Here is a 13258-nt window from a genome sequence, read left to right on the forward strand (position 1 = left end):
GTCATACCGACCCAGTGCAAGCACACGTCAGCGCAGCAGCGTAACATTTTGGGAGAGTCTATTCAACATAAATGATGGAACTAACCTAACTTTGTGTAAATAGACCACAATATAGAAATATGTACATATATGCAGTCGTGACTGTTTACTAAGAGTGACACTGGAGTATTTTCGCCTCAAATAAGTTAATGAAGCAAGGGTCTTGTTACAAAAACAGTAATAGGACATTAGAGTCATAATTAATCTTTTAGTACTTTTACTTTCGATACTTAAGTACATCTGAAGGCAAATACTATTGTACTTTTACTCAAGTGGAAGTCTAGAGGGAGGAACTTCTACTTTTACTGGAGGAATATTTTACCTTGGGTATCTCTGCTTTAATTCAAGTACCTGGTTTGCGTACTTCGTTCACTATTGTCAATAATAACGTATAATTAAAGGTAAATTGTTATTTCAAAAGTGTGTATCAAACTGGTAGCCCTTCGCATTAATCGGTACCCAAGAAGTAGCTCTCAGTTTCAAAAAGGTTGGTGACCCCTGCCTTAGAGCGATCAGCTCTATATCACTTAGCATTAACCTCAACTGAATCCCTCCCATTACACACACCCACGCTGTCTTGTGTTAACAAACCATAAATGGCACTGATAGTAGAGCAGTAAATATGAACAGGTTTCAAAGGGCATCCAGCAGTTTCAGTCAGATCCCCTCAATGTGCCTGTCAACAGCTGGCACAGTAACAGCAGCACAATCGGTCTTAGAAACTCTGCTTGATTTTATTTGGGCACAGCATCAAGTTTAGCTGTGAGTTTTGTTCTACAGACTTTTTTGGTCTTGATATATAGATTATTTAATCTAAGATCTTAAGAGATGTGTTGTACAGGAAAGTGTGCGCGGTTAGTAGGTTTGATTCTGCTGCCCTCAGCGTTTGCATGCATGTTAGCCAACCTGCTGCTGTTCTTCCCCAATGGTGAGCGTCTGGAGAATAGTCAGATCTCGACGCAGGTCTGGCTCATGGGAGGACTGATCGGTGGAGCACTGTTTGTGAGTAATGGTTCACTCTCACTCTCTTTTTTTTCTTTGATCTCTCTTTTTTTCACCACAGTCTTACTCTTTTCTCAGTTGCTGCATTCGAAACAAATATATTCTTCATTTTCTTCAACGGCAAAATCAAATAGAAATACACTTTCAAAAATATATAAATATAATATATTTATAAATATATATAAACGTCATAGTAAACTCTCATATGTCCAAAATGGTACCTTTACTTGGAAAAGAAAAAAACTTGCTTAACTTTGAATGGACGTTAAAGGAAGTATTTTTCATGAAATCTTAACATGGCAGCTGGCATTTTCAAATTCTGTAAAAAATAAAACATTTAAAACAATGAAAATGGAGATACAAGCTTTTGTTCTGACAGCAGTGGTATATGGTATTGGTCAGTGATCTCCATAATAAACCTGAACATAAAAATTTACTAAGGAAGCCCATTTTTGTTTGCTTAAGAATGTGGGAAACCTTCACTGCCTTTACGTAAGATATAAGCCTCAAATAAGTTAACAAATTAAGAAACAAAATAATATAGAATAAGATTAGATAAGAATAATGTATCAGTCTACTACACATCACAGACCTGATCACATGGAATTGCATAAACTGTTATTATTAAACACTGTGTCATAAATGATGTTGTAAAAGTCTTTTGTGTTCAGTTTTATTGTCCATCAGATGCTGTGTCCAAGCTGTTCTGCTATCAGAGCTGGGGGCAAGGGTTGCTGTGGGAAAGGTTGCTGTGGGAACCGCTGCCGTGTGAGTGAACATGCTCTAGCAGAGAAAAATACAAGGAAAACGTAAACTCAACATAGAACTGATGGAGTGGAGAGAAAGTGGACTGATGTTTGAATTGTGAGCGGAATGTTGCACAAATCAATACATGTTGTAAATCAGTAACAGAGTTCACACAAAGCACTCTTTTTCTTGTTTCACATAAAATACATCTTTTAATCGAAAAATGAAAAGAGCTGAAAGAAATGTTAGTTGCTGAGATTACAGGTAGACTATAGTCATATACGGAACTTTGCACACCCCTGTTCTACATGTTTTGTTGATTTTCTAAGTAAAAAGAAGTTAACATATCCTCTTTAAGACACTTTTGTGTGATTTGTGTTATGTGCTGTGTTTAACATATTGAAAAAAAAATTAAATATAAAATGTACCATAACTTTTGCACAGGCTCCATTTTATGTTTTATTTTTTTCCTCCCAATATGATAAATTCATCAAATAAAAAGTAATTGTGCATTAAACTGTGCAGAAATTAGTTCTCTGTAGAAAGACTTATTTTCACCTAGAAAATCAATAAAGCACGAGGGGCGCCTAAACTTTGGCATATGACTGTAGCTGTACTAATACACAATTAATTGTAACTACAGTCTTACAAGTGTGCATTTGTGTCTGCAGATGCTGAATTCTGTGTTCTCCTCTGCGTTTGGTCTGATTGGGGCGATATACGGCACAAGCGTTGCATCTGCAGGACTGGCTATTGGACCAAAATGCAGAGTGTCTGATGAGACCTGGAAGTACCCCTTTGAGGACGCACCCCAAGGGTAACTGAGCCTTAAAGTAAAGTCAAACAAAAACAGTTCATTACATATTTCAGTTTAGCATTAATATATATGGTTGAATTCCCAACTGACACTAATTCAATCAAGAACTTCTACAGCAATTTGCTGCCTAGGAAATCATAATGTCTAGCATTACATACAAACTGTTTATTAGATAAATGTACTTTTTACTGTAGCCACTAGATGGATCTGTAGCAGTGGATCTCATCAAAATTTCAGTCCAAAATACAGTTTATTTACTTGTTATTATTTTGGACATAAATGTGTCCATTGAATGTACAACACACTTAATCAAAACACACATTTATTTCTCTTATAAACATGCTATTTGTTTATATAGTAGCATACTCTCAGCAACATGCATCTTGGGGAGGAGAGGAAAACAGTTATGACATTTTGAAACTAAATCATTCACATCTTTTCATGAAATTTGTAGCCCAATCAGGCTGATTTGAGCACTGATTATGTCAGGATGTCTTTGTAGATGGGACATTTAGAGCACATGTTCAGTTATTTTGCTCTAAACCTACCAAAATATTTACCCTGACGACAATTTAAATATGTCATTTTTAATGGTCTTTTTTTCTGAGTAGACATGTTATATTGGTCTATAGAGGCTGAGTAGTTTGACTTTGAGCACATTGATTTTATTTTCTCTATATTGTCTCCGATTTTACATCTACAAGATGGAGCAACAAGGTAGGTGTGTCTAACAGAGAGGACAGTGACTGGACACAATGTTTAAAATCTACAATAACACTGCTGTGTCTGGTCCACTTGATCTGTGGTGGTCCTGTGGGGGGTCTCACCATTGAAGAACAGGGTAAAAGGGGATTAACAAAGTATGCAGTGAAAGAGATGGACTACAGTCTGTAATTGTGGAACTATAATGTGCACATATGTGTTAAGTGGAGCTGATAAAATGGACAATTAGTGTAGAACAAGGTAGGTGTAATTAATGAAGTGGCCAGTCACTGAACATACATTCCTGTGCAAAAGTTCTATATGCAGCCAAGAGTATTGTTCACAGCTAATGTCTTGGCAGTAATATCTTGATGTAATGTTGGAACACAAGGTGGATTAACAAGGTAGGGTACCTAATAGGGTGGACAGTGAGTGAACACTGTTTAAAATCTCCAGTAATACTGCTTTGTCTGATCCAGGTATTCTGTGGTGGTCCTGACCATTGCATAGTTTGCAACAGTGGTCTCAAGCATTACTGTTCTCTCTGATCCACTCCCTTTGTTGTGGTCCTGTAGGGATCCTGACCATTGCATAATTTGTTAGGCCCCTTTTACACTGTACTTAATGAAGTGGCTGGTTGGTGTATATACAGTCCCATACAAAAGTTCTTTGTGCAGCCAAGAATATTGTTTAAAACTAATGTCTTGGCAGTAAAATATACTGCTCAGATAATTAGCTTTACATTTCACTTTCTCAGACAACTAAGACTCTTGCACAGTACCGTAGGTACAGATGGACGAGCCGGAATGTTTCCTGAGACGCGAGTGTAACCCTCCGAACACGGTGTTTCAGTTGCTCCCTGGAAATATAGCGGCGTAGAACATCTTCATCTGACAGCCTTCAGCGCTGGCAGGTCCTTAGCTCTGACAGCCCTGATGAGTAGCTCCAAATGTGTGCGGTTGTACGCCAGCACTGCTCCAGCCAGCGCAGACTTGAACGTGGCATACTTGGAGTGAGACCTTGTGCGGATGGCTGCATCAAACCGGTGGATCCAGTGAAAGATGTCCAGATGCACAACCATCCCATTGTCTCCACAGCTGTTCGGCCCTGTGCACGGCAACACCCACTGTCCACATACAAGATCTTGGGGACAGGCTGATTGGCCAGCCGAAACCTGTTCATCACTCCATGGCACATCGGCTGCAGCTTCTCAGCAGACTCATCACAGTTTAGCACAAAGGAAACTATTTGGCAGTGCTCGTTTCCAATGCTGGTGAACCACTCAACTGAGCCTGCACCCTCCCCAGACAGCTTGTTCACAACCTAAAAATATGTTTGCATAATGTGATAGCCACTGTTGGATTCTATAATAGATTTTTAAATAATAATTTATAATAATAATAATAATAATAATTTTGCAACTGTGTTTAGTGTCATACAGCATGGCATTACGTTTTAATATGCATACTTTCTTTTCTTCTTTCCATTTTGAGCACAGTCCCAAAAGTGGAGAGGATCTGGCTCCTGTAATCCTGCACATTGTTAGTCTCTGCCAGCAGGAAGGTGTGTCACAGGAGCCATGCAGAGGAAAGCTCTCTTGGAGGAGGTAGAGCCTGAAAAGTGTGCCCTAACAATCCCTCCGGAATTCACGACAGTCGTGAGGAGTGTGGTCTACAGGTCCTTATGTTGAAGGTACTCCTCAACATGATTCTCCTGTATCTGTCACCATACCTTGACCATAGCCTTCGGTCCGGTCCCTCGGAAGGAGCACATCGTTCCTATCCACACCACACCTGTAAGTGGAGTCACAATCAATATGTTGAGGTTGGTTTGAGTGACTACTTTAAAGTCAGTTTAATTCAGGGTACATCGCTTCATGAGCCTCACTAAGCTGTGATAAAATAGCGACTGTGATAGAATAGCCACTGACCTATTGTTCCACCTTCTCTACTCCTGGCCGTACCAGGGCACAATACCTCAGTGAGTGTACCAGCTGGACACATCACACGTGAGGTACCTGATGTACATATAATAATAAAAACCATTTGCAGCATATGACTGTCTGCACTCTTATATTTGCACATTTATATACACTGTAAAAAATATTCAACTGTAATGTAATTCAACTCAAACACAGGAAAAGTGAGTTATAACTAGTGGTGGTAGCCAGACAAATTGTGCACATTCTGTCCTCTACTCACACATTCATCACCTCGAGGTCATTTCAGGGAGTACCTCCACACTCCAACAGTGTGGAGGCACATAGACTCGGCTCTGAAAAAATGGCGAGGAGTGAATAGCATTTGCAGGGGTGTCACTGCAAATTGATTCCACAGGATAATCATGGCCCTGGGTTGTGGACAGGGACTCTGTATGCTGGCTAGTGGATGCGTCCTGTTTGGGCCAGACAGATGGCTCAGGCTGTTCTAGATGGACAGCCGCCTCAGGCTGTTTTGGCCAGACAGCGAATTCAGGCGGCTTGATCTTGGCCGTGGGCTGAGAACCCTGGGACTAGGCCTTGAGCGAGTCTAAGAATTTACCAAACAAAGCAGTTTTGTTCTATACATTTTTTAGAAACAGTTTGACGTCCATTAACTCTGTATCTTACTTACCTTCTATAGACTGGCTTGCAGCTAACAGTTCAGTGTCATCACCTGGCCATGACGTAGGATCACATTTGGTGGTGCTTGTCTGCAGTTGCTGGAAAACAAATGCATTGGAACTGTCTAGATTTTATAACATACCATTGTCATTGCCATTATTGAACAATTTTCATTTATTAAGCTATTATATTAATGCACAATGCTATTCTGCTCTCTTCCTGTTTCATAACACTTACTCTGTCCTTGTCATTAGTATACTTCCTGAACCTCTTCATCTGCACGCTTCTGATTTGCGTCACTGGTGTGTGCAACCACCTCCTCACAGAACGATGCACCTTCTGTATTCTTTCCCTCTGCTCATCACTGAACTGCTCTGGCCTGTCTTTTTGGGTAGGGTACTGACTGCAGAGCTCCCACATCTCTTGAAAGGTGTGATCCTCAAACCCTTTCTGACCGTAGATACACCTGTCAATGTTTGCCTCAAGGACAATGGAGACTTGTGGGAAGCTCTCTGCATATTCTGTGAGGAAGTCTTTCACCCATTCGTTCAGTATCTCTGCCTTCCTATGTGGGTTTGTTACCTCTGACCTGTGCTTGTTAATTATGCTGGAATTATATGCATCAACTTAGTACTGTCATCATTAATATCACTGTGATTATCATAATAAGTAAAGAAACTTTACAAGGGCTTTTAATAAACACTAAGTATAGCCATAGTTTTGTCTAAACATATGTAAGTAATTTCTTTTAAGCATGACATCAAATGGCTTTTAAATGCATATCCTACAATAGCATTAAAAATATAATATGCTTACTATTTCATATAGCCCACATTGTTTGCCACAAGCCAACGGAACAGGGCATTCTCATGCTGGCCAAATGGCACCACCAGCTTTCCCAAGCACAGCTGATGTGATGGCGCAGGGATGCCCTCTGCTCGAAGGAGTTTCTCTGCGTGGGCCAGGGCAGTGGCCTTGTTCAGCAGCTCCTGTGGAGGTCTGGGAAGGCCAATTTTTTTTCTCCCGATAGTAACGGGCCTCTTTAGTCGCCACCAGTACGGCCTGTTGATGTTTCGCAGGGGCATCTGGGTTGACCACGCAGATAACTGGGGCTGTCATCTTCAGTTTTAGCTAAAAACAGCGATACAGTAAGGCCACAACAACAGCAGTGTTCAGTGTTGTAAAAAGTATTCAGATTCTTATTTAAGTAAAAGTACCAACACAGCAATGTTTAAACACTCCATTACAAGTAAAAGTCCTGCATAAAAAATCATATTACTTGCAAAAGTGTGCAAGTATTAGAGGTAAATTGTAGTATTAAAGTAAACGTACTGGTTTGGTTCCTCTGACTGATATATTATCATATATGACATCATTAAATGATTCAAATTGAGGCATGAGAGTTTAAGCAGCATGTGAGAGCTGTTGGAGCTGCTGGAGGTGGAGCTGGGTTCAACTACGGTGTTTTATATGCAGAAAAAACAGAAATCTTAGGGGTTAAAAGTTATATAAGAACAAGATTCTACTTTTTATTGTCACTGAGGTAAAAATCAGATGCACTGTGAAACCCTCGGACAATTGGGCAAACATCTTCATTGCTCAAATTAGTTATTCAGTGTTGTATGATTCAACCTATTTAGCTAGCGTTAGCTAGCTAGGCAGAATTAGACAGAATGGATATCGACAGAAAATACGCCGTAGTGGGTAAAACCACTCGTGTTTGACTTGAACTCCGAAAAATAACTATTCTTCTAGTTAACATGTTTTCTCGAGTCTTACCTCAATGCACGTTCACTAACGGGTCACTTCTGTCAGAGAAACGACAGACTCGCCCACAGCGGCAGCGATCGAGCATCGACACGAGACTGGTCGAGCCTTGCACACAGCGGCAACGATCGAGTATCCGACATACGATTAGTCTAGACTTGCACACTGATAGCGATCCTGAAGGCGATTGGTCCAGAGTCACCGTAGACTCGAGTCACCGTAGACTCTGACCGTAGACTCGAGTCACCGTAGACTCTGACCGTAGACTTTGCACCACCGTAGACACGACGCCTTCTGTGTTTTGTAAGGAAGCGTGAAGTTGGTATGTCATGTGTTACAGCTGTAGTATTAGCTGCTTAGTGTAATAATATCAATGTGGAAGTAGAGGCCAAAAATGTTATCACTAATTTCATGTCATTCGACATCGATATATATCGCAATAAATGCCCTCATTATTTCTTTCAAGTTTGAAGGCTGATTTTTGCTTCTGTTGGGTTAATTGCTTTTTTTTAAACTATCATTTATGGTCGGAACATTTCACAAATCTGTCATGGGAGAGTGGGAGAAAGTGTCTGGTGAGATGTTTTTACCAGTTTTTGTAATAGTTATAATTTAAGAAAGAAAACAGATTTTTTTAGCGGTCTGGTGACGAATGACTGGTTATCCCATTACAACATGCTAAACAAATGGCCAAGAACAGTGTAAAACTGTTTAGTTTCTCAACAACCAGCAAACATTATTGCCATCACTCCTACCACATCCATGTCAGGGTATATCACAGTATTCAAACAGCAGCTAGCAGACGACTGGATTTCTCTATGGTAGTAGTTTAAGGGGTGAACCGCCATATATCTGACGTTTGCTGTGTATGAGCATTAACTGCAGTGTGAATCTCTCACATCAGACAAGTGGAGTCCTCCTTTTACGTATGTTTAAACTGAAAGCACTGCTTTGGTGTCTTGTTTTCCTATCTGAGAGACCTCAGTTAGTCAGGACAGGAAATAACATCTCCAGCACCACCACACTAAGCACCAGTGCCCCTGAGGGCTGTGTGCTCAGTCCTCTGCTGTTCACTCTACTGACTCACGACTGTACTGCAAAGTACAGCTCAAATCACATCATCAAGTTCGCTGATGACACAACTGTGGTGGGTCTGATCAGCAAGAACAATGAGTCAGCATACAGAGAGGAGGATTCTGTTTTGTTTGAGTTATAGAATTTTTAAAAATAAAACTAAATTATGTTACAAGTGTTCATTAGCACCTGTCCAGGGTGTCTCCTGCCTTCTTCCCAGTAACAGCTGGGATAGGCTCCAGCAACTCTGCGACCCTGAGGGAGAAGCGGCTTTGAAAATGTGTGTGTGTGTGTGTCTGTTCATTAGCATATGGCAGCCATATTGTTCATTAAAGTCAAGATTTAAAACTAAATATTCTGATGTGTTGCTGTTGTGAATTTTTGATGCATAAGAATTGAACGAAAACCCTAGGACTAGTTCGCAAAAGTAGGTTTTGCATACTATACGGTATTGAGAAACATCCAAGTGGGCACAGCAAAAAGTTCCAACTTACAATAATAATAATAATAACAATAATAATAAATACATCCGCGAGTGGCAATAAGCAGTTCAAGAATGCATCAGCAGTATAGATGTTTTGATTTTTAGATAGATGTTTACATTTCATATGTATTAATCTGCATGATGGATTACTACATTAATCTACATGAATGGCAAAATTTCTCGCATGGTTGTGTTTTCAAAGTGGTTTGGTTCTCTATATTTAACCCTTTGATAGTTAGGCCTTAATGGGCCTAGTGCGCCATAAAGTATAGAAGACATTGAGAAAATTTGTCAAAAGGTCTCCAGTTTATTGATCAAGGCCCTTCAACAAAGATGTTTGCTGAATTTTGTTCAGATTGGTCTTTTGACCCTTGTATAACAAGCTGTAGTCTTTGAATGAATACATATCAGATAAGGAGTCCAATTTATGACATGTAATTATGAAATTCACATCAGTGAACTGAATTGAACAGCACCGGTTGTGTGTAGACTTTTGTAGTAACATTGTAGCAGCATTTTTAATCATTTTAATTGATTTGTGTTAAGTACCGCCTGGAACCCTTAGTCTAGCAGCTGAGGAGGGAGCTGGCCTTTTTGGGGCTGCACATCCCTGAAGAGAAAGGGTGTGCAGTGTGAGTGGTGTATGGTTCTGTTTTGTCCTTTTGTTTGTTTCTGAGGGTGTGGATAGGCAGGGTGGGAGGGGTATGGTCTGGTGTTGTACTTTGGAGGATGGGGTGGGGTATGGTTCTGTTTGGTTGTATCGTTTGTTTCTGAGCATGCGAGTGGGTGGACCGGGTGGGATGGGGTGTAGAGCTGTCTTGTATTTTGGAGCGTGGGCAGGGCAAGTCGGGTGTGGTCCTGTGTTGTGATTTGGAGGGTGGGTGGAGCGTGGTTCTGTTTGTTTTGAGTTTGTTCTCCCCCCTTTTTTTTATAAGTGCCTGTTATGACCTTCTATGTCTAGGGGAACACTTAAGGCCGTTCATAAAAAAATAAAAATAAAAAAAAACAAGCAAACACCATTCCAACTGCCAGACCAAGACACCACCAACTACAAATATTTGACCAATTATCAGGATTTATTTTTTTAAACTTGAACAAATTAAAGGCACCATCTTATAAAAGCTGTGGTTTGTGTAAGAGGAGGGTTAGGGTTAGGGTTAGGGTTAGGCTTGACCACTCTGTGGTCAAGGTAGCTGAGAGAAGGACACTAGACAAACTGCTCTCCATCATGGAGGATGATAGGCACCCACTGCACACCATTATCACGGACAAGAGGAACATGTTTAGTGGCAGGTTGCTGTCACAGAGATGCTCGACTGACAGATTCAGGAGATCCTTTGTCCCCAGAGCCATCAGGTTCTTCAGCTCTTCTGAGGGGGGCCAGAAGAGAAGAGAGAAGAGGGAAGAGGAGAGATGAGGACTGAATCTGAATCTCATGTTAAATCACGAATCATAGGTCTTATACCTCATGCTTAATCTTATGTTTCTTCATCCATCTGCACATATGGACACCTTGCTGCACATGTTGCACTTTCTGCATACTTTTTTGCACAGCTGGATACTAGACACTGCACATACTTATTCATTCAGTATAGGCATTATACACTGTTACCTGTACCTCCCTGTATAGTCATTATTGCACTGCATCTTTCAGTTTATAGATCTTATTACTGATTGTTGTATTTTTCTGTTTGTATATATGCCTGTGGATCTGATCTTTTTTTTTTTTTTTTATCTTTTTTACATTTATTCTTCCTGTTATGTTGTTTACACCCTTTTTACTAAAACTGTACTGTGTTGTGTGTCTGCCACTGGTTGCTACATTTCCTTCGGGATCAATAAGGTATCTATCTATCTTTCTATCTTTACATCCATCCAGCCAGCCAGCCATCTATCTAACTATCTATCTAACTGTCTATCTATATGTTCCTTGACTAAAGGTACTGATATGTACCCTTGAGGGCACCACCCCAATGACAGTTTCATACCTTTTTTTCTGAGGGTGTAATGGTGTTTATTGGAACAAATCCTTTAACTGTCTCGGTATTGTGGGAAATGATTGTACTGTCCTTAATGGCCAGATTAGACATCATTCTCTTCATAGCCAACTGAAGCTTTAGAATTACGTCAGCAGAGAAAAAGTTGAGGAAGCGTTGTCCATCATTGAAAGTGCTTACCTGCCTGCTGTTGATACTATTTACCTGTCCTTGTTTACCACCGTTACATCCAGTCAGGCATGGTATAGTACATTTTCTACTGGGACAAGATGATGGAACCACAGTGGCCGATGTTATCCAGAGCCAGCAGTGGAACGCAGAGAGGCTGCTGAACATTTCACTTCTTCTCCTGTAGGTGAGCAGAGGTCGTGAGATGAAAATCTTGACTTCTGTACTCTTTTTAACCGGGTCTAGGAATAAGCTGAAATGTTGTTTTTGCTTCAATGGAATGAGGTCATTCACCCCCCATGTGACTGGCCTGTTGTGGATTCTTTATATTTCAAGTGAAAATAAAATTGCTGCTAGATTACCTTCTGCTGTCTAGTCCATTTTATCTGGAGAAATCCGCTCTGTATTTTAGCCGGACATAAGAGGGGTTAGCATTAGCCTAAAATGGACACATGGTTTCCTCTCGTACCGTCTTAAGCAGTCACCTTACCTGGCCAGCTGTCAAAGATGAACTTACCATCAGAACACTGTGATTAAAGCATGTATATAAGACAAAGGACTTTGGCAAAGCTGAAGTTGACTTCTTATTTCATATTCCGCCTTAAATGTTGCAGCAGTTACATTTAGGTGCCAGAATTAAAATTTAATTGCTGAAGCAACATTTAGCTCTGTTTTTGTCAGGCTTGTTAAGTGTTAGAAAGCACAAAAAACTTTTTTTATTTACTTTTGTTGTTCATAGTTGTTCTTATTGGAAAGATAAGGGAAATCCAATAACAAGGCAGTGATTATGTACAAAAATAGGTTTACTTAAGCATCTGTTTCAAAGCTGTGCTATGATCATGTACCATTTTAAAGTAGAATATTTTGAATTGTAAGATATTCATAAACCATGTGGTGAACTATTAAGCATCTTTTAAATTTTATTTTCTTAATAATATGTATTAAAGCTCTGCTTTGCATTGTGCCTTATAGCACCCTTTGATAGTTACTGTAATGCAAGGCCTTAAATATAGCTAGCTAACAAAGAGCCATTTGGTATTCTGCCAATCCTACAATGGAATAATGGTGCACTATTTGGGTGTAGCAGCTACAATTTAAAAACTTGCATAGCACACTATTTAGAGAATAGGGAACTGTATAAGACTCAGCCAGTTGGATGTGACTTAAGGAAGATGTAGTTTAAGATGATGATTATATTTCTTTTTTTGTTTATGATTTTGATTATATTTGTTTCCGCAATGTGAGTTCTTGTACTGGTATTACTGAGTAGGCCTTTGATTTGTTGGTGAGTATAACCAGCCTATGTGAGAAACACAGGATAAACAAAGCAAGACGACAAACACAAAGGCATCATGAGGACAAGAGAGGGCTTCTTATACAGAACACCTAGGAGCACTTGGTAAAGCAGATGTAAAAATCAAACACAGATTTGAGGGATAAATAAGGTGGAACATGCGACAAGATGGAAAACGGAGGAACTAGGAAAAAGAAGCCCTGACAGGTCCTCCACCTTTAAACACAGAGCTATCAAGATGTGACAGTGGATTTCACACAGGTGGGGCAAAGTCACAGCTGGATTCAAGGTAGAAGAGGGTGGCAGTGACAATCAAGGAAACAAGGAAATGGTATGGGACACAAGCAGTGACTTAACAAAATGAAGCAGGGAACTGGGCAGTCAGCCAGGAAGGAGTGTCAGAGGCCAGCACTAAAGTGTATGGAGAGCAGGCATTGGAGTAGATAGGTAGGGGTGGAGTTTTAATTTTTTATTTTTGTTTTTCAGGCTCTGTATTCAAGTCTTTGTGAGCCCCACTGCACAGTCTGAAATTGTTTCCAACACTCCTGATTATATTGATCATTTT

General features: G+C 40.1%; 1 protein-coding gene and 1 long non-coding RNA gene across 3 annotated transcripts; one reads left to right on the top strand and one right to left on the bottom strand.

Moving 5' to 3' along the window:
• The first annotated feature begins 691 nt into the window (after positions 1–691).
• LOC108410825 (transmembrane 4 L6 family member 5-like) lies at positions 692–5362 on the top strand. 2 transcript variants are annotated; one of them, XM_017682100.2, is made up of 4 exons: positions 692–1041; positions 1729–1809; positions 2460–2605; positions 4806–5362. In XM_017682100.2, the coding sequence occupies exons 1-4, from the start codon at positions 868–870 to the stop codon at positions 4915–4917; spliced, it is 513 nt and encodes a 170-aa protein (XP_017537589.1). In that variant the 5' UTR covers positions 692–867; the 3' UTR covers positions 4918–5362. The 2 variants fall into 2 exon arrangements, with proteins under 2 accessions (XP_017537589.1, XP_017537590.1); XM_017682101.2 differs by having other exon boundaries at positions 693–1041; positions 4801–5362.
• LOC108410826 lies at positions 1091–8760 on the bottom strand. The gene is made up of 4 exons (XR_001856517.2): positions 6726–8760; positions 5920–6007; positions 2438–5100; positions 1091–1824 (listed from the first exon to the last, which is right to left on the bottom strand). It is a non-coding gene; the product is annotated as an uncharacterized LOC108410826 (long non-coding RNA).
• Positions 8761–13258: the final 4498 nt, after the last annotated feature.

Source organism: Pygocentrus nattereri, chromosome 2 (assembly GCF_015220715.1).
Source record: "Pygocentrus nattereri isolate fPygNat1 chromosome 2, fPygNat1.pri, whole genome shotgun sequence".
NCBI classification, from domain to species: Eukaryota; Metazoa; Chordata; class Actinopteri; order Characiformes; family Serrasalmidae; genus Pygocentrus; species Pygocentrus nattereri.

What these genes read in the sequence shown, in the direction of transcription:
- LOC108410825 (XM_017682100.2), top strand. Translation starts at nt 868, where the DNA reads ATGTGTTGTACAGGAAAGTGTGCGCGGTTAGTAGGTTTGATTCTGCTG. An exon ending in TGATCGGTGGAGCACTGTTT is followed by an intron (nt 1,042 to 1,728) that starts GTGAGTAATGGT and finishes ATTGTCCATCAG; the next exon opens with ATGCTGTGTCCAAGCTGTTC. An exon ending in GCTGTGGGAACCGCTGCCGT is followed by an intron (nt 1,810 to 2,459) that starts GTGAGTGAACAT and finishes TTGTGTCTGCAG; the next exon opens with ATGCTGAATTCTGTGTTCTC.